Source organism: Oncorhynchus mykiss, chromosome 19, assembly GCF_057628025.1.
Source record: "Oncorhynchus mykiss isolate SJ-2025 chromosome 19, ASM5762802v1, whole genome shotgun sequence".
NCBI classification, from domain to species: Eukaryota; Metazoa; Chordata; class Actinopteri; order Salmoniformes; family Salmonidae; genus Oncorhynchus; species Oncorhynchus mykiss.
Window position 1 is genome coordinate 5,382,501 of NC_143040.1, and position 22,500 is coordinate 5,405,000.

General features: G+C 42.6%; 1 protein-coding gene across 6 annotated transcripts in view; it reads right to left on the minus strand.

Moving 5' to 3' along the window:
* LOC110519864 (receptor-type tyrosine-protein phosphatase delta) overlaps nucleotides 1-22,500 on the minus strand; it is a 275,027-nt gene that overhangs the window by 41,266 nt on the left and 211,261 nt on the right. For all 6 annotated transcript variants that reach the window (XR_016488744.1, XM_090209954.1, XM_090209953.1 and 3 more), the window contains 3 exons: nucleotides 20,826-21,001; nucleotides 14,939-15,058; nucleotides 14,134-14,288 (listed from right to left, as the gene is read on the minus strand). Coding sequence is in view for 5 of the 6 variants with exons in the window: in XM_090209954.1 (XP_090066080.1) it covers nucleotides 14,134-14,288; nucleotides 14,939-15,058; nucleotides 20,826-21,001 (451 nt within the window). In the remaining variant the exon portion in view is untranslated. The remainder of the gene's footprint in view (nucleotides 1-14,133; nucleotides 14,289-14,938; nucleotides 15,059-20,825; nucleotides 21,002-22,500) is intronic.

A 22,500-nucleotide genomic window follows, 5' to 3' on the forward strand; every position in this document is an offset into this window, starting at 1 on the left:
TCATGTGTCTTCTCAGTCATGTTGAGACTGGCCTACTACCACGTCATGTGTCTTCTCAGTCATGTTGACACTGGTCTACTACCACGTCATGTGTCTTCTCAGTCATGTTGAGACTGGCCTACTACCACGTCATGTGTCTTCTCAGTCATGTTGAGACTGGCCTACTACCAGGTCATGTGTCTTCTCAGTCATGTTGACACTGGTCCACTACCAGGTCATGTGTCTTCTCAGTCATGTTGACACTGGTCTACTACCAGGTCATGTGTCTTCTCAGTCATGTTGACACTGGTCCACTACCAGGTCATGTGTCTTCTCAGTCATGTTGACACTGGTCTACTACCAGGTCATGTGTCTTCTCAGTCATGTTGACACTGGTCTACTATCAGGTCATGTGTCTTCTCAGTCATGTTGACACTGGTCTACTACCAGGTCATGTGTCTTCTCAGTCATGTTGACACTGGTCTACTACCAGGTCATGTGTCTTCTCAGTCATGTTGACACTGGTCCACTATCAGGTCATGTGTCTTCTCAGTCATGTTGACACTGGTCCACTACCAGGTCATGTGTCTTCTCAGTCATGTTGACACTGGTCCACTACCAGGTCATGTGTCTTCTCAGTCATGTTGACACTGGTCCACTACCAGGTCATGTGTCTTCTCAGTCATGTTGACACTGGTCCACTATCAGGTCATGTGTCTTCTCAGTCATGTTGACACTGGTCCACTACCAGGTCATGTGTCTTCTCAGTCATGTTGACACTGGTCTACTACCAGGTCATGTGTCTTCTCAGTCATGTTGACACTGGCCTACTATCAGGTCATGTTTCTTCTCAGTCATGTTGACACTGGTCTACTACCAGGTCATGTGTCTTCTCAGTCATGTTGACACTGGCCTACTATCAGGTCATGTTTCTTCTCAGTCATGTTGACACTGGTCTACTACCAGGTCATGTGTCTTCTCAGTCATGTTGACACTGGTCCACTATCATGTCATGTGTCTTCTCAGTCAGGTTGACACTGGTCTACTATCATGTCATGTGTCTTCTCAGTCAGGTTGACACTGGCCTACTATCAGGTCATGTGTCTTCTCAGTCATGTTAGCTTTAATGTATTGTTGTTGTCATTAATATTGTTGTAGTTGTTGTTAATGGTAATCCCATGTCCACTACTACTATTACTATTGGTCCCACCATGTATTTATATATAAATATCTATTTTTATTTTTCGAAATGTATACTTTGACAATGTAAGTAATAATGAACTTGCCATGTCAATAAAGTAAATTGAATTGAATTGAATTGGATTGAATTCAGAGAGGAAGGGAGGGAGGGAGGAAGGGAGGGAGGGAAGGAGGAAGGAAGGGAGGAAGGAAGGAAGGGGGGAGGAACGAAGGAAGGGAGGGAGGGAGGGAGGGAGGGAGGGAGGGAGGGAGGGAGGGAGGGAGATACATTTGAAATGTCTTTATTATTTTGGAACTTCTGTGAGTGTGATGTTTACTGTTAATTTTGATTATTTATTATCTACTTCACTTGCTATGGCAATGTTAACATATCTTTCCCATGACAATAAAGCCCTTAAATGTAATTGAATCGATACAGAGAGTGATACAGGGAGAGACACAGAGACAGAGATACCCATATTTCTGCTTATTTATTTTATCTCGTGTCCTTTAACCATTTGTACATTGTTAAAACACTGTATATATATATATAATATGACATTTGTAATGTCTTTATGGTTTTGAAACTTCTGTACGTGTAATGTTTATTGTTAATTTTTATTGTTTATTTCACTTTATATATTCACTTTATATATTATCTACCTCACTTGCTTTGGCAATGTTAACACATGTTTCCCATGCCAATAAAGCCCTTGAATTGAATTGAAAGAGAGAGACAGATAGATAGATAGATACAAAGAGAGATATATAGACAGATGGATAGATTGTCACGCCCTGGCCTTAGTATTCTGTGTTTTCGTTAGTATTTTGGTGAGGCCAGGGTGTGACATGGGGATTTATGTGGTTTGTTTTGTCTGGGGTTGTTTGTAGTTATGGGATTGTGGTTAGAGTAGTACTCTAGGTAAGTCTATGGTTGCCTAGAGTGGTTCTCAATCAGAGGCAGGTGTTTATCGTTGTCTCTGATTGGGAACCATATTTAGGCAGCATATTCTTTAGGCCTCTTGTGGGTGATTGTTCCTGTCTTTGTGTTTGTGGCACCAGATAGGACTGTTTCAGTTTTTTCATGTTTCTTGTTTTGTAGATTGTTGTACTTTCATCTTTATTAAAGATGTACAAAACTAACCACGCTGCATTTTGGTCGGCCTCTCTTTCCCCAGAAGAAAACCGTAGATAGAGATATAGATCGATACAGAGAGAGAGAGATTTTTTTTGACTATGCTCTTTGACTATGTACAGACTCAGGGAGCATAGCCTTGCTATTGAGAAAGCCATGTCTGCCTACGGCGGCCTATGTGCTCACTGCCCACACAATGAGGTGGAAACTGAGCTGCACTTCCTAACCTCCTGCCAAATGTATGACCATATTAGAGACACATATTTCCCTCAGATTACACAGATCCACAAAGACTTCGAAAACTACTGGGTGAAATTCCACAGTGTTCCATCACAGCAGCAAGATTTGTGACCTGTTGCCACCAGAAAAGGTCAACCAGTGAAGAACAAACACCATTGTAAATACAACCCATATTTATGCTTATTTATTTTCCCTTGTGTACTTTAACCATTTGTACATTGTTACAACACATTATATAACATTAGTAATGTCTCTATTCTTTCGGAACTTCTATGAGTGTAATGTTTACTGTTAATTTGTATTGTTTATTTCAGTTTTGTATATTATCTACCTCACTTGTTTTGGCAATGTTAACACATGTTTCCCATGTCAATAAAGCCCCTTGAATTGAATTGAATTGAGAGACAGAGAGAGAGAGAGAGCGAGAGAGAGACTGACTATTGTTACTGTAAATAAGCTAATTTAATTCACCTATAATCCTGTTACACACTCCATCTCACTGGCAGCTTCCTGGTTACACACACACACACACACACACACACACACACACACACACACACACACACACACACACACACACACACACACACACACACACACACACACACACACACACACACACACACACACACACACACACACACACACACACACACACACACACACACACACACACACACACCTCTCCCTCCCTCCCTCCCTGCTGAGTAAGAGGAAGATAAGTATTCTCCATGTCTATTTCATTGCACAGTGGGAGCCAGGCCAGCATTCTAATGACAGGGTTCGTAAAGCACAGCATACCGTTTAGACAACGCACTGGGACTGTCAACTCCTGAACCCAAATATGTGTGTGTGTGTGTGTGTGTGTGTGTGTGTGTGTGTGTGTGTGTGTGTGTGTGTGTGTGTGTGTGTGTGTGTGTGTGTGTGTGTGTGTGTGTGTGTGTGTGTGTGTGTGTGTGTGTGTGTGAAGCTTAGAGAGTACATAGTAAACGGTAAAATATCTCGTTGCTCGTCGTAAACCAATATTGTTATGGAGGGATGCAGCTTGTTTAGCCAATGAGAAGTGTTGGGAGTTTCTGTCTGGGTTAAAGGTCAATCTCATTTAAGCTCAGGAGATTCATATACAGTGCCTTGCGAAAGTATTCGGCCCCCTTGAACTTTGCGACCTTTTGCCACATTTCAGGCTTCAAACATAAAGATATAAAACTGTATTTTTTTGTGAAGAATCAACAACAAGTGGGACACAATCATGAAGTGGAACGACATTTATTGGATATTTCAAACTTTTTTAACAAATCAAAAACTCAAAAATTGGGCGTGCAAAATTATTCAGCCCCCTTAAGTTAATACTTTGTAGCGCCACCTTTTGCTGCGATTACAGCTGTAAGTCGCTTGGGGTATGTCTCTATCAGTTTTGCACATCGAGAGACTGAAATTTTTTCCCATTCCTCCTTGCAAAACAGCTCGAGCTCAGTGAGGTTGGATGGAGAGCATTTGTGAACAGCAGTTTTCAGTTCTTTCCACAGATTCTCGATTGGATTCAGGTCTGGACTTTGACTTGGCCATTCTAACACCTGGATATGTTTATTTTTGAACCATTCCATTGTAGATTTTGCTTTATGTTTTGGATCATTGTCTTGTTGGAAGACAAATCTCCGTCCCAGTCTCAGGTCTTTTGCAGACTCCATCAGGTTTTCTTCCAGAATGGTCCTGTATTTGGCTCCATCCATCTTCCCATCAATTTTAACCATCTTCCCTGTCCCTGCTGAAGAAAAGCAGGCCCAAACCATGATGCTGCCACCACCATGTTTGACAGTGGGGATGGTGTGTTCAGGGTGATGAGCTGTGTTGCTTTTACGCCAAACATAACGTTTTGCATTGTTGCCAAAAAGTTCAATTTTGGTTTCATCTGACCAGAGCACCTTCTTCCACATGTTTGGTGTGTCTCCCAGGTGGCTTGTGGCAAACTTTAAACAACACTTTTTATGGATATCTTTAAGAAATGGCTTTCTTCTTGCCGCTCTTCCATAAAGGCCAGATTTGTGCAATATACGACTGATTGTTGTCCTATGGACAGAGTCTCCCACCTCAGCTGTAGATCTCTGCAGTTCATCCAGAGTGATCATGGGCCTCTTGGCTGCATCTCTGATCAGTCTTCTCCTTGTATGAGCTGAAAGTTTAGAGGAACGGCCAGGTCTTGGTAGATTTGCAGTGGTCTGATACTCCTTCCATTTCAATATTATCGCTTGCACAGTGCTCGTTGGGATGTTTAAAGCTTGGGAAATCTTTTTGTATCCAAATCCGGCTTTAAACTTCTTCACAACAGTATCTCGGACCTGCCTGGTGTGTTCCTTGTTCTTCATGATGCTCTCTGCGCTTTTAACGGACCTCTGAGACTATCACAGTGCAGGTGCATTTATACGGAGACTTGATTACACACAGGTGGATTGTATTTATCATCATTAGTCATTTAGGTCAACATTGGATCATTCAGAGATCCTCACTGAACTTCTGGAGAGAGTTTGCTGCACTGAAAGTAAAGGGGCTGAATAATTTTGCACGCCCAATTTTTCAGTTTTTGATTTGTTAAAAAAGTTTGAAATATCCAATAAATGTCGTTCCACTTCATGATTGTGTCCCACTTGTTGTTGATTCTTCACAAAAAAATAAAATTTTATATCTTTATGTTTGAAGTCTGAAATGTGGCAAAAGGTCGCAAAGTTCAAGGGGGCCGAATACTTTCGCAAGGCACTGTATATATGGTATATATATATGATTTCGATAGTTTGAATGGAATTTGAGTTGACAGAACTGAAGGTGACCCATACCTCAGTCCTTCTCTGGGTTTCCTGGGTATTACTGTATGTTGTTGTTTACACTGCTGTCATGAACTTGGCCAGTGGTGAACAAAGGCAGGAGATTTGGTCTTTGGAAAATGAAATCACTGAAACCTGGATTGATGTGTGAAGAGACGGTGTTCTACAGAACCAGTGACCAGTGTTCTACAGAACCAGTGTTCTACAAAACCACCGCTTCATTTGAGCCTCTCGGAACCCATTTACCAGGATCCGGTACCTCTCAATGTCTGTCTGTCTGTCTGTCTGACTGCCTGCCTGCCTGCCTGCCTGCCTGTCTGTCTGCCTGTCTGTCTGTCTGTCTATCTGTCTGTCTGTCTGTCTGTCTGTCTGTCTCTAATAGAGATGACCCTAACCTCTCATCTCTGTCTGTCTGTCTGCCTGTCTCTCTGTCTCTAATAGAGATGACCCTAACCTCTCATCTCTGTCTGTCTGTCTCTCTGTCTCTCTGTCTCTAATAGAGATGACCCTAACCTCTCATCTCTGTCTCTCTGTCTCTCTGTCTCTAATAGAGATGACCCTAACCTCTCATCTCTGTCTGTCTGTCTCTCTGTCTCTCTGTCTCTAACAGAGATGACCCTAACCTCTCATCTCTGTCTGTCTGTCTGTCTGTCTCTCTGTCTCTCTGTCTCTAATAGAGATGACCCTAACCTCTCATCTCTGTCTGTCTGTCTCTCTGTCTCTAATAGAGATGACCCTAACCTCTCATCTCTGTCTGTCTGTCTCTCTGTCTCTAACAGAGATGACCCTAACCTCTCATCTCTGTCTGTCTGTCTGTCTGTCTCTCTGTCTCTCTGTATCTAATAGAGATGACCCTAACCTCTCATCTCTGTCTGTCTGTCTCTCTGTCTCTAACAGAGATGACCCTAACCTCTCATCTCTCTCTGTCTGTCTGTCTCTCTGTCTCTAACAGAGATGACCCTAACCTCTCATCTCTGTCTGTCTGTCTCTCTGTCTCTCTGTCTCTAACAGAGATGACCCTAACCTCTCATCTCTGTCTGTCTGTCTGTCTCTCTGTCTCTAACAGAGATGACCCTAACCTCTCATCTCTGTCTGTCTGTCTCTCTGTCTCTAACAGAGATGACCCTAACCTCTCATCTCTGTCTGTCTGTCTGTCTCTCTGTCTCTCTGTCTCTAACAGAGATGACCCTAACCTCTCATCTCTGTCTGTCTGTCTCTCTGTCTCTCTGTCTCTAACAGAGATGACCCTAACCTCTCATCTCTGTCTGTCTGTCTCTCTGTCTCTCTGTCTCTAACAGAGATGACCCTAACCTCTCATCTCTGTCTGTCTGTCTCTCTGTCTCTCTGTCTCTAACAGAGATGACCCTAACCTCTCATCTCTGTCTGTCTGTCTGTCTGTCTCTCTGTCTCTAACAGAGATGACCCTAACCTCTCATCTCTGTCTGTCTGTCTCTCTGTCTCTAACAGAGATGACCCTAACCTCTCATCTCTGTCTGTCTGTCTGTCTGTCTCTCTGTCTCTAACAGAGATGACCCTAACCTCTCATCTCTGTCTGTCTGTCTCTCTGTCTCTCTGTCTCTAACAGAGATGACCCTAACCTCTCATCTCTGTCTGTCTGTCTGTCTGTCTCTCTGTCTCTAACAGAGATGACCCTAACCTCTCATCTCTGTCTGTCTGTCTGTCTGTCTCTCTGTCTCTAACAGAGATGACCCTAACCTCTCATCTCTGTCTGTCTGTCTCTCTGTCTCTAACAGAGATGACCCTAACCTCTCATCTCTGTCTGTCTGTCTGTCTGTCTCTCTGTCTCTAATAGAGATGACCCTAACCTCTCATCTCTGTCTGTCTGTCTGTCTGTCTCTCTGTCTCTAATAGAGATGACCCTAACCGCTCATCTCTGTCTGTCTGTCTGTCTCTCTGTCTCTAACAGAGATGACCCTAACCTCTCATCTCTGTCTGTCTGTCTGTCTGTCTCTCTGTCTCTAACAGAGATGACCCTAACCTCTCATCTCTGTCTGTCTGTCTGTCTGTCTGTCTCTCTGTCTCTAATAGAGATGACCCTAACCTCTCATCTCTGTCTGTCTGTCTCTCTGTCTCTAACAGAGATGACCCTAACCTCTCATCTCTCTCTGTCTGTCTGTCTCTCTGTCTCTAACAGAGATGACCCTAACCTCTCATCTCTGTCTGTCTGTCTGTCTGTCTCTCTGTCTCTCTGTCTCTAATAGAGATGACCCTAACCTCTCATCTCTGTCTGTCTGTCTCTCTGTCTCTAACAGAGATGACCCTAACCTCTCATCTCTCTCTGTCTGTCTGTCTCTCTGTCTCTAACAGAGATGACCCTAACCTCTCATCTCTGTCTGTCTGTCTCTCTGTCTCTCTGTCTCTAACAGAGATGACCCTAACCTCTCATCTCTGTCTGTCTGTCTCTCTGTATCTCTGTCTCTAACAGAGATGACCCTAACCTCTCATCTCTGTCTGTCTGTCTCTCTGTCTCTCTGTCTCTAACAGAGATGACCCTAACCTCTCATCTCTGTCTGTCTGTCTGTCTCTCTGTCTCTAACAGAGATGACCCTAACCTCTCATCTCTGTCTGTCTGTCTCTCTGTCTCTAACAGAGATGACCCTAACCTCTCATCTCTGTCTGTCTGTCTGTCTCTCTGTCTCTCTGTCTCTAACAGAGATGACCCTAACCTCTCATCTCTGTCTGTCTGTCTCTCTGTCTCTCTGTCTCTAACAGAGATGACCCTAACCTCTCATCTCTGTCTGTCTGTCTCTCTGTCTCTCTGTCTCTAACAGAGATGACCCTAACCTCTCATCTCTGTCTGTCTGTCTCTCTGTCTCTAACAGAGATGACCCTAACCTCTCATCTCTGTCTGTCTGTCTCTCTGTCTCTCTGTCTCTAACAGAGATGACCCTAACCTCTCATCTCTGTCTGTCTGTCTCTCTGTCTCTAACAGAGATGACCCTAACCTCTCATCTCTGTCTGTCTGTCTCTCTGTCTCTCTGTCTCTAACAGAGATGACCCTAACCTCTCATCTCTGTCTGTCTGTCTCTCTGTCTCTCTGTCTCTAACAGAGATGACCCTAACCTCTCATCTCTGTCTGTCTGTCTGTCTGTCTCTCTGTCTCTAACAGAGATGACCCTAACCTCTCATCTCTGTCTGTCTGTCTGTCTGTCTCTCTGTCTCTAACAGAGATGACCCTAACCTCTCATCTCTGTCTGTCTGTCTCTCTGTCTCTAACAGAGATGACCCTAACCTCTCATCTCTGTCTGTCTGTCTGTCTGTCTCTCTGTCTCTAATAGAGATGACCCTAACCTCTCATCTCTGTCTGTCTGTCTGTCTCTCTGTCTCTAATAGAGATGACCCTAACCTCTCATCTCTGTCTGTCTGTCTGTCTCTCTGTCTCTAACAGAGATGACCCTAACCTCTCATCTCTGTCTGTCTGTCTGTCTGTCTCTCTGTCTCTAACAGAGATGACCCTAACCTCTCATCTCTGTCTGTCTGTCTGTCTGTCTCTCTGTCTCTAATAGAGATGACCCTAACCTCTCATCTCTGTCTGTCTGTCTCTCTGTCTCTAACAGAGATGACCCTAACCTCTCATCTCTGTCTGTCTGTCTCTCTGTCTCTCTGTCTCTAACAGAGATGACCCTAACCTCTCATCTCTGTCTGTCTGTCTGTCTGTCTCTCTGTCTCTAACAGAGATGACCCTAACCTCTCATCTCTGTCTGTCTGTCTGTCTGTCTGTCTCTCTGTCTCTAACAGAGATGACCCTAACCTCTCATCTCTGTCTGTCTGTCTCTCTGTCTCTAATAGAGATTACCCTAACCTCTCATCTCTGTCTGTCTGTCTGTCTGTCGCTCTGTCTCTAACAGAGATGACCCTAACCTCTCATCTCTGTCTGTCTGTCTCTCTGTCTCTAATAGAGATTACCCTAACCTCTCATCTCTGTCTGTCTGTCTGTCTGTCTCTCTGTCTCTAACAGAGATGACCCTAACCTCTCATCTCTCCAGCGGTGAAGTACATGTGTCAACGTTACAGAATTCCTGCCGTCTGTTCAGAAAGAAATCAAATCATTCTGATTACCATACCAGGAGAAGGTCTATAATTTAGACACAGAGGATTCATGGTTATTATTATAATTAAAACAATGTGATAATTATAGCCTAGCTGTGGATTGTGTGTCGACCAATCACAAGGCATTGTCTAGAGACGGGAACGGACGGTGAAGGTGATAATTACAGCCTAGCTGTGGATTGTGTGTCGACCAATCACAAGGCATTGTCTAGAGTTATGGCATTGTCTAGAGTTATCAACTAACAGAGAGGCCTGTTGAACGAACAGACTAGTCTATTACTATACCAGAGTCATGTACTCTACTGTACTACATCACTATACCAGAGTCATGTACTCTACTGTTCTACACCACTATACCAGAGTCATGTACTCTACTGTTCTACATCACTATACCAGAGTCATGTACTCTACTGTTCTACACCACTATACCAGAGTCATGTACTCTACTGTTCTACATCACTATACCAGAGTCATGTACTCTACTGTTCTACACCACTATACCAGAGTCATGTACTCTACTGTTCTACATCACTATACCAGAGTCATGTACTCTACTGTTCTACATCACTATACCAGAGTCATGTACTCTACTGTTCTACACCACTATACCAGAGTCATGTACTCTACTGTTCTACATCACTATACCAGAGTCATGTACTCTACTGTTCTACACCACTATACCAGAGTCATGTACTCTACTGTTCTACATCACTATACCAGAGTCATGTACTCTACTGTTCTACATCACTATACCAGAGTCATGTACTCTACTGTTCTACATCACTATACCAGAGTCATGTACTCTACTGTTCTACATCACTATACCAGAGTCATGTACTCTACTGTTCTACATCACTATACCAGAGTCATGTACTCTACTGTTCTACATCACTATACCAGAGTCATGTACTCTACTGTTCTACATCACTATACCAGAGTCATGTACTCTACTGTTCTACATCACTATACCAGAGTCATGTACTCTACTGTTCTACACCACTATACCAGAGTCATGTACTCTACTGTTCTACATCACTATACCAGAGTCATGTACTCTACTGTTCTACATCACTATACCAGAGTCATGTACTCTACTGTTCTACATCACTATACCAGAGTCATGTACTCTACTGTTCTACATCACTATACCAGAGTCATGTACTCTACTGTTCTACATCACTATACCAGAGTCATGTACTCTACTGTTCTACACCACTATACCAGAGTCATGTACTCTACTGTTCTACATCACTATACCAGAGTCATGTACTCTACTGTTCTACATCACTATACCAGAGTCATGTACTCTACTGTTCTACATCACTATACCAGAGTCATGTACTCTACTGTTCTACATCACTATACCAGATATGTACTCTACATCACTATACCAGAGTCATGTACTCTACTGTTCTACATCACTATACCAGAGTCATGTACTCTACTGTTCTACATCACTATACCAGAGTCATGTACTCTACTGTTCTACACCACTATACCAGAGTCATGTACTCTACTGTTCTACACCACTATACCAGAGTCATGTACTCTACTGTTCTACACCACTATACCAGAGTCATGTACTCTACTGTTCTACACCACTATACCAGAGGTATGTACTCTACTGTTCTACATCACTATACCAGAGTCATGTACTCTACTGTTCCACATCACTATACCAGAGTCATGTACTCTACTGTTCTACACCACTATACCAGAGTCATGTACTCTACTGTTCTACATCACTATACCAGAGTCATGTACTCTACTGTTCTACATCACTATACCAGAGTCATGTACTCTACTGTTCTACATCACTATACCAGAGTCATGTACTCTACTGTTCTACATCACTATACCAGAGTCATGTACTCTACTGTTCTACATCACTATACCAGAGTCATGTACTCTACTGTTCTACATCACTATACCAGAGTCATGTACTCTACTGTTCTACATCACTATACCAGAGTCATGTACTCTACTGTTCTACATCACTATACCAGAGTCATGTACTCTACTGTTCTACATCACTATACCAGAGTCATGTACTCTACTGTTCTACATCACTATACCAGATATGTACTCTACATCACTATACCAGAGTCATGTACTCTACTGTTCTACATCACTATACCAGAGTCATGTACTCTACTGTTCTACATCACTATACCAGAGTCATGTACTCTACTGTTCTACACCACTATACCAGAGTCATGTACTCTACTGTTCTACACCACTATACCAGAGTCATGTACTCTACTGTTCTACACCACTATACCAGAGTCATGTACTCTACTGTTCTACACCACTATACCAGAGGTATGTACTCTACTGTTCTACATCACTATACCAGAGTCATGTACTCTACTGTTCCACATCACTATACCAGAGTCATGTACTCTACTGTTCTACACCACTATACCAGAGTCATGTACTCTACTGTTCTACATCACTATACCAGAGTCATGTACTCTACTGTTCTACATCACTATACCAGAGTCATGTACTCTACTGTTCTACACCACTATACCAGAGTCATGTACTCTACTGTTCTACATCACTATACCAGAGTCATGTACTCTACTGTTCTACATCACTATACCAGAGTCATGTACTCTACATCACTATACCAGAGTCATGTACTCTACTGTTCTACATCACTATACCAGAGTCATGTACTCTACTGTTCTACATCACTATACCAGAGTCATGTACTCTACTGTTCTACATCACTATACCAGAGTCATGTACTCTACTGTTCTACATCACTATACCAGAGTCATGTACTCTACATCACTATACCAGAGTCATGTACTCTACTGTTCTACATCACTATACCAGAGTCATGTACTCTACTGTTCTACATCACTATACCAGAGTCATGTACTCTACTGTTCTACATCACTATACCAGAGTCATGTACTCTACTGTTCTACATCACTATACCAGAGTCATGTACTCTACTGTTCTACATCACTATACCAGAGTCATGTACTCTACAGTTCTACATCACTATACCAGAGTCATGTACTCTACTGTTCTACATCACTATACCAGAGTCATGTACTCTACTGTTCTACATCACTATACCAGATATGTACTCTACATCACTATACCAGAGTCATGTACTCTACTGTTCTACATCACTATACCAGAGTCATGTACTCTACTGTTCTACATCACTATACCAGAGTCATGTACTCTACTGTTCTACACCACTATACCAGAGTCATGTACTCTACTGTTCTACACCACTATACCAGAGTCATGTACTCTACTGTTCTACACCACTATACCAGAGTCATGTACTCTACTGTTCTACACCACTATACCAGAGGTATGTACTCTACTGTTCTACATCACTATACCAGAGTCATGTACTCTACTGTTCCACATCACTATACCAGAGTCATGTACTCTACTGTTCTACACCACTATACCAGAGTCATGTACTCTACTGTTCTACATCACTATACCAGAGTCATGTACTCTACTGTTCTACATCACTATACCAGAGTCATGTACTCTACTGTTCTACATCACTATACCAGAGTCATGTACTCTACTGTTCTACATCACTATACCAGAGTCATGTACTCTACTGTTCTACATCACTATACCAGAGTCATGTACTCTACTGTTCTACATCACTATACCAGAGTCATGTACTCTACTGTTCTACATCACTATACCAGAGTCATGTACTCTACTGTTCTACATCACTATACCAGAGTCATGTACTCTACTGTTCTACATCACTATACCAGAGTCATGTACTCTACTGTTCTACATCACTATACCAGAGTCATGTACTCTACTGTTCTACATCACTATACCAGAGTCATGTACTCTACTGTTCTACATCACTATACCAGAGTCATGTACTCTACTGTTCTACATCACTATACCAGAGTCATGTACTCTACATCACTATACCAGAGTCATGTACTCTACTGTTCTACATCACTATACCAGAGTCATGTACTCTACTGTTCTACATCACTATACCAGAGTCATGTACTCTACTGTTCTACATCACTATACCAGAGTCATGTACTCTACTGTTCTACATCACTATACCAGAGTCATGTACTCTACTGTTCTACATCACTATACCAGAGTCATGTACTCTACTGTTCTACATCACTATACCAGAGTCATGTACTCTACATCACTATACCAGAGTCATGTACTCTACATCACTATACCAGAGTCATGTACTCTACTGTTCTACATCACTATACCAGAGTCATGTACTCTACTGTTCTACATCACTATACCAGAGTCATGTACTCTACTGTTCTACATCACTATACCAGAGTAATGATAATGATGTGCTTTATTTTAAAGGGGTTTTTCTGCTCGGCGTTCCAGGTAAATCAGAGCCACTCTACTTTCTGTTTCCGGCACCTTCCAATATACCAATGAATCACTGTACAAAACAGAATCGTCTTCAACCGATCCATATTTCTGCACAGTGTTGCTGACCAAGCCTCCAGTGTTGACCTATAGGTGAACGAAGGTCAAACAGACTGTAACAGATCAATGGGAAGAAACCATACCCAGACGAGCTTCAGCCCAGCTTCAACAAAAAAAAAAATGGGAATCGACGGAGGGACTTGAACATTCCTGAAAAATATTCCTCGTCCCACAGGAAACGTCAAGTAATAGAAGCTGTAAAGAAGAAGAGAAGAAGAAGAAAGATGGTACCTGCAGTGTACGACCATGGGTCCTGCGTCTGGAGGGTTGCAGGCCTTGACCCGTCGTAGGAAGGCCAGGAAGGGGGTGGGGTGTTCGGGGACCCCGTGGTCCGGCCAGGCTGTAAACTGGAACTGACGAATCTCACGCTTCTCATTGGAGCCACTCTGGAGGAGGGGAGAGGAGGGGAGGGGAGGATGGGAGGGGAGAGGAGAGTAGAGGAGAGGAGAGGAGAGAGAGGACCAGGGAGAGGGGATGGGAGAGAGGAGGAGAAGAGAGGAGGAGAGGAGAGGAGGTTACACAAAAATTAGGAGAGGAGAGGAGAAGATGGGAGAGGAGAGGATGAGAGGGGAGGGGAGAGAGGAGAGAGAGAGGAGAGAGAGAGGATGAGAGGGGAGGGGAGAGAGGAGAGGAGAGGATGAGAGGGGAGGGGAGAGAGAAGAGAGAGAGGAGAGAAAGGACCAGGGAGAGGAGAGGAGAGGATGGGAGGGGAGGGGAGAGAGAGGAGAGGAGGTTACACAACAAGTATACACATAAAACACACGTCCGTCTGTCTGTCTCTCTGTGTCTCTCTCGCCCACACACACACACACACACACACACACACACACACACACACACACACACACACACACACACACACACACACACACACACACACACACACACACACACACACACACGACCCCCCCCCCCACACACACACACAACCCCCCCTTACACACACACACACACACACACAACCCCCCCCACACACACACAACCCCCCCTCACACACACACACACATACACACACACAACCCCCCCCCACACACACCTTGTAGAGAGCGAAGGTCCTAACAGAGTATGTAGCCAGCTCTACAGTGTCCAGCAGAGTAACCTGTATCAGCCCATATGTCTCTGTTCCTCTGGTAGGCCAGTACTGATCACATTTTACCTGCAGAGACAGAGAGACAACGTCAGAGGGGGGCGAAGGGGGTAAAAAGACTGAGAACAAAAGAGAGAGAGAGAGAAACAGAGAATGAAAGAGAGACCGAATGTGTATGAGAATGTGTGTGTTTTTTACAGAGAATATGAGAGAGCGAGAGAGAGAATGTGAGAGAGAGAGAGAGAGACAGAGATAATCAGAGAAGAGATAGGAGAGACAGAGATAATGAGAGAGAGAGAGATAATGAGAGAAGAGAGGGAGAGATAATGAGAGAAGAGAGAGAGAGAGAGAGAGAGAGAGAATATGAGTGAGACAGACGGAGAGAGAGAGTGTGTGTGTGTGTGTGTAGGTACAGTGTGTGAGAGACAGACAGGTGTTATTCTAAGTTATCTATCAGATACTGAACTAGCTATAAGTGGTCACGGGATGTTGTGCTAACCTCTACAAATATGCAAACACCAAACCCCAGCATGCTTTAGCACCGCACCACATCAAATTCCACATAACAAGCAGACAGATTTGTAGTTCTTTTCCAGCCTCAGAAACCACAGGGAGCTAAGGGAACAAAATTACAGAAATCCCCCGGAGAGCCCATGGCAGAGTCAGGCCAAACCAAACGATGAGGATGAGCTGATCCATCCAGTTTCACATCAAAGCCAGTGGGGAGACCTGCTCTGCATTCCACTCGTCCAGACTGGATTCTGGTGTTTCTGGCCATTGCTACTCTGTAATTAGCTGTTCTCTTTCTCTGAAACGCTGGGATTATAATACCTCATTATACTGTACTGCTTTCCACAGGGCTGAGACAGCTTCACATAGTGAGACAGCTTGACGTACAGGACACTAGTCTATCTCCTGTTTCTGTAGGGAGACACAGGACACCCCCTGGACAGGACACTAGTCTATCTCCTGTTTCTGTAGTGAGACAGCTTGACATACAGGACACCCCCTGGACAGGACACCCCCTGGACAGGACACTAGTCTATCTCCTGTTTCTGTACTGAGACAGCTTGACGTACAGGACACCCCCTGGACAGGACATTAGTCTATCTCCTGTTTCTGTAGTGAGACAGCTTGATGTACCAGTACACCCCCTGGACAGGACACTAGTCTATCTCCTGTTTCTGTACTGAGACAGCTTGATGTACCAGTACACCCCCTGGACACCAGGACACAGGTCTATTACAGGGACATAGCATAGCATTTCTACTGAGAAGCTGGGTTACACACCAGGGAATGACTGGCCTAAACATAGCATATTGTAGCGCCCTAATGTGCTGTATATGTAGGCTAATGCTGATGTACTGAAGCTCTATGGTACAGTCTAACAGTCTAACAGTCTAACAGTCTAACAGTCTAACAGTCTAACAGTCTAACAGTCTAACAGTCTGTTAGACTGTTAGACTGTTAGACTGTTAGTCTAACAGTCTAACAGTCTAACAGTCTAACAGTCTAACAGTCTAATAGTCTAATAGTCTAACAGTCTAATAGTCTAATAGTCTAACAGTCTAATAGTCTAACAATCTAATAGTCTAACAGTCTAACAGTCTAACAGTCTAACAGTCTAACAGTCTAACAGTCTAACAGTCTAATAGTCTAACAGTCTAATAGTCTAACAGTCTAACAGTCTAACAGTCTAATCCTACTGCAGCTCCTTAATGTACTATTAGCTATGTAATAAACAGTAGCTACCTAACCTAACATGGATGACTAGTGGCTACAGTCTAGATTAAACAGACAAAAGTTTTGGGTCAGTTTCTTTTCTTTTCAGCCAATTCTGGACAGGACCTGAAATCCCAAATGGAGACTTGAGAAGAAATACAAATCTAATCGATAATAAATGGTACTAAATCTTCTTGAAGAGGAAACGGACTGAACTGAAATGGAAGTCGACCCCAAGCTTGAACGAGATCCAAAGAACACAACACACAACAACATGCAACGTGAACTAACGTACAACGTGAACTAATGTACAACGTGAACTAACGGACAACGTGAACTAACGGACAACGTGAACTAACGGACAACGTGAACTAACGGACAACGTGCATTTTGTTGAGTCTCCAAAAGTGTTTTTTTTTAGAGGAGCATTTCAGTCATTCTCAGTGTGTTTTAAAAACCAGACAGAAAATAATATATTGTGTGATCAGAAAACCACGTGAGCAGAGGTTGCAGAGATGAAGTAAGAGAGTAAAGGGAGAGGGATAGGGTAAAGGAGGGAGGGAAGGAGAGAGGGATAGGGGGAGGGTAAAGGAGGGAGGGAAGGAGAGAGGGATAGGGGGAGGGTAAAGGAGGGAGGGAAGGAGAGAGGGATAGGGGGAGGGAAAAGGAGGGAGGGAAGGAGAGAGGGATAGGGGGAGGGAAAAGGAGGGAGGGAAGGAGAGAGGGATAGGGGGAGGGAAAAGGAGGGAGGGAAGGAGAGAGGGATAGGGGGAGGGAAAAGGAGGGAGGGAAGGAGAGAGGGATAGGGGGAGGGTAAAGGAGGGAGGGAAGGAGAGAGGGATAGGGGGAGGATAAAGGAGGGAGGGAAGGAGAGAGGGATAGGGGGAGGATAAAGGAGGGAGGGAAGGAGAGAGGGAGAGGGATAGGGTAAAGGAGGGAGGGAAGGAGAGAGGGATAGGGGGAGGGTAAAGGAGGGAGGGAAGGAGAGAGGGATAGGGGGAGGGTAAAGGAGGGAGGGAAGGAGAGAGGGATAGGGGGAGGGTAAATGAGGGAGGGAAGGAGAGAGGGATAGGGGGAGGGTAAAGGAGGGAGGGAAGGAGAGAGGGATAGGGGGAGGGTGAAGGAGGGAGGGAAGGAGAGAGGGATAGGGGGAGGGTAGAGGAGGGAGGGAAGGAGAGAGGGATAGGGGGAGGGTAAAGGAGGGAGGGAAGGAGAGAGGGATAGGGGGAGGGTAAAGGAGGGAGGGAAGGAGAGAGGGATAGGGGGAGGGTAAAGGAGGGAGGGAAGGAGAGATGGATAGGGGGAGGGTAAAGGAGGGAGGGAAGGAGAGAGGGATAGGGGGAGGGTAGAGGAGGGAGGGAAGGAGAGAGGGATGTCTTGCCTTGGAGAAGAAATAAGAGGGCATCTGAAACAGACACACAGAGAGAGAGAGAGAGAGAGAGAGAGAGAGAGAGAGAGAGAGTTGAAAAAGAGTCACGGCAGCAGCTACCACACAGCACTACAGTACATTACTACCACAGTATTAGTACTGCTATTAAAATGGTACTATATAGTACATGGTAATACTACAATATTAGTATTATTGTTAGTATTAGCATGGTACTACCAGTGCCATATTCATACATATCCATATATTTATCCATTTATAACCATATATGTATCCATTTATAACCATATACAGGTATATAACCATATATTTATCCATATGTAACCATATATTTATCCATATATGACCATATATGTATCCATTTGTAACCATATACAGGTATATAACCATATATTTATCCATATGTAACCATATATTTATCCATATATGACCATATATTTAGTCATACATATCCATATATTTATCCATATATAAAAATATATTTATCCATATATAACCATATATGTATCCATTTATAACCATATACAGGTATATAACCATATATTTATCCATATATGACCATATATTTATCCATATATGACCATATATTTATCCATATATGACCATATATTTATCCATATATAACCATATATTTATCCATATATGACCATATATTTATCCATATATAACCATATATTTATCCATATTTAATTATATATACAGTGGGGCAAAAAGGTATTTAGTCAGCCACCAATTGTGCAAGTTCTCCCACTTAAAAATATGAGAGAGGCCTGTAATTTCCATCATAGGTACACTTCAACTATAACAGACAAAATGAGAAAAGAAATTCCAGAAAATCACATTGTAGGATTTTTAATGAATTTATTTGCAAATTATGTTGGAAAATAAGTATTTGGTCACCTACAAACAAGAAAGATTTCTGGATCTCACAGACAGTGTACCTATGATGAAAATTACAGGCCTCTCTCATCTTTTTAAGTGGGAGAACTTGCACAATTGGTGGCTGACTAAATACTTTTTTGCCCCACTGTATAACCATATATTGATCCATATATGACCATATATTTATAAATATAGATGTATTTATCTATATATTTACATGAATATATATATATATATTTACATACTCTGGGTACTACATGGCAATACTACTAGTCATGGTAATACTATGGTGATACCACAGTATAAGTATAGTATTAGTAGTAGCCTAGAAGAGGTTTCTACTAAACTACCTAAACTATTAGTATTATCATGGTACTCATAGCCATATATTTACATGGATATATAGTCTGGGCACTACATGATAATTGTACTAGTCATGAAACTACAAAGTACATGGCAGTACTACTAGTCATGGTACTACATAGTGCATGGTAGTACTACTAGTCATGGTACTACATAGCCATTTATGTACATGGATATATAGTCTGGGTACTACATGGTAGTACTACTAGTCATGGTACTACATAGTACATGTTAGTACTACTAGTCATGGTACTAAGTATTACATGGTATTACTACTAGTCATGGTACTACATAGTACATGTTAGTACTACTAGTCATGGTACTACATAGTACATGTTAGTACTACTAGTCATGGTACTAAGTATTACATGGTATTACTACTAGTCATGAAACTACATAGTACATGGTAGTACTACTAGTCATGGTACTACATAGTACATGGTAGTTCTAGTAATGGTACTACATAGTACATGTTAGTTCTACTAGCCATGGTACTACATAGCACATGTTAGTTCTACTAGTCATGGTACTACATAGTACATGTTAGTTCTACTAGTCATGGTACTACACAGTAAATGTTAGTTCTACTAGTTATGGTACTGCATAGTACATGTTAGTACTACTAGCCATGGTACTACATAGTACATGTTAGTTCTATTAGCCATGGTACTACATAGTACAAGACAGTACTACAGTATAAGCATAGTATCAGTAGAAGCATGGTGGAAAGAGAAAGTTGTACCTAGTTTCTACATGGGGTAAGAAGAGAGACGGAAGACTAAAGGTGACAGCACCATGTTAGAAACACGTTAGAGGGAGAAAATACATGATTATTTGAAGTCCTAATAAGGAGAGTCATATTGCTGTATACACACATAATATACAACAAGGATCACCAACTGGCCCCCGGATGTTATTTGGCCCCCCCAAGTTTTCTAAGCCCCCCCCCAAAAAAAACAATATAGATATTTATTTATTTATTCTTGGAAAATAGCAAATCAGCTCCAACTGATTTTCATTTTGGAATCTGTTAACCTGTTCTAAAAAGTATTAAAACGCATACTAAAGAGATGTATGTCATCATATCGGTTTTAAAAATGTAAACAACGTTTGAAATGATTCTGTTTAAAGTCTTATTATTACACGGTATCTGTTTGGACTTGTTGTGGTCACTTTTACAGTCTACAAAATGATTAGGCAGTTATGTTCCCTGTTCCCCCCATTGGCCATCCACACCAGAAGACATTCTATCTACACTGTACGTTGACATTAGTGGGTACAACGCTGTACAGGACATAGTCTAGTTCTATCTCTCCATCCCCATTGGCCGTCAACTGATCCGTCCTCCTTCACCCCAAATCATTACAATGATCTGACACTAACTGCTCTGGATAAATGTGTCTGTTAAAAAATCACTAACATGTAAAAAAATGTCATTTCTATCAATCTTCACTGTATTAAACAAGGGATCTCAGTCCTTACCCGAGACTTCTCCTCTAGCTTGGTCATCATGACGATGTTGGCCGTGTGCTGTTCCCAAACCAGTCTCCAGAAGTCACAGAAGGTCTCGGGGAGAGAGCCCTGCGTCGCGATGTAGGCGTTTTGACGACGGTAGCCATCAATGTAGTTGGCATTGATGTAGTCGCTGCCTGGGATACCTGGAGGGGGGAGAGAGAGGGAGGGAGAGGGGAGGGAGAGAGAGGGAGAGAGAGGGAGAGAGAGGGAGAAAGAGGGGAGGGAGAGAGAGGGAAAGAGAGAGAAGTGGGGGGAGGGAGAGATACATTTGTAATGTCCTTATGGTTTTCACACTTCTGTGTGTAACGTTTACTGTTAATTCTTTCAGAAAATCAGATCAGCAGCCCCTTGGGGATTATCAAAGTGTCAATCAATCAACCAATCAATCAATCTGCATGTACAGTCGATGTGTTGGTTAGTGGATGTGTGTCAACTATCTCAGCTGATAACCAGTTTGTATTGGAGGAGATTGTGTTAACTTCTTATGGCTGCAGGGGCAGTATTGAGTAGCTTGGGATGAAAGGTGCCCAGAGGTGCCCAGAGTAAACAGCCTGCTCCTCAGTCCCAGTTGCTAATATATGCATAGTATTAGTAGTATTGGATCGGAAACACTCTGACGTTTCTAAAACTGTTTGAATGATGTCTGTGAGTAAAACAGAACTCATATGGCAGGCAAAAACCTGAGAAGAAATCCAAACAGGAAGTGAGAAATCTGAGGTTGGTCGATTTTCAACCCAGCCCCTATTGAATACACAGGGGGATATTGGTTATGTTGCACTTCCTAAGGCTTCCACTAGATGTCAACCGTCTTTAGAAACTTGAATGAGGCTTCTACTGTGATGTGGAGCCGGATGAGAGAGGAATGAGTCAGAGGTCTGGCAGAGAGCCAGGTCCTGGTCACACGCATTCCACATGATAGCGACCTGCGTTCCATGGCTTTTCTACAGACAATGGAATTCTCCGGTTGGAACGTTATTGAAGATTTATGATAAAAACATCCTAAAGATTGATTCTATACTTTGTTTGAAATGTTTCTACGACCTGTAATATTACTTTTTGAAGTTTTCGTCCGACGTTCGACTGGACCTGCACGAGCGTTTGGATTTGTGTACTAAACGCCCTAACAAAAGTAGCTACTTGGACATAAATAATGGACATTATCGAACAAATCAAACGTTTATTGTGGAACTAGGATTCCTGGGAGTGCATTCTGATGAAGATCATCAAAGGTAAGGGAATATTTATAATGTTATTTCTGACTTCTGTTGACTCCAACATGGCGGATAATTAAAATAAAATATCCTAGCGCCGTTCTCAGATTATTGCATGGTTTGCTTTGAAATCTGACACAGCGGTTGCATTAAGGAGAGGTATATCTATAATTCCATGTCTAACAATTGTATTTTCATCGACATTTATAATGAGTATTTCTGTAAATTGATGTGGCTCTCTGTAATATCACCAGATGTTTTTGGAACTAGTGAACATAACGCGCCAATGTATACTGAGATTTTTTTTATATAAATATGAACTTTATCAAACAAAACATACATATATTGTGTAACATGAAGTCCTATGAGTGTCATCTGATGAAGATCATTAAAGGTTAGTGATTCATTTTATCTCTATTTGTGCTTTTTGT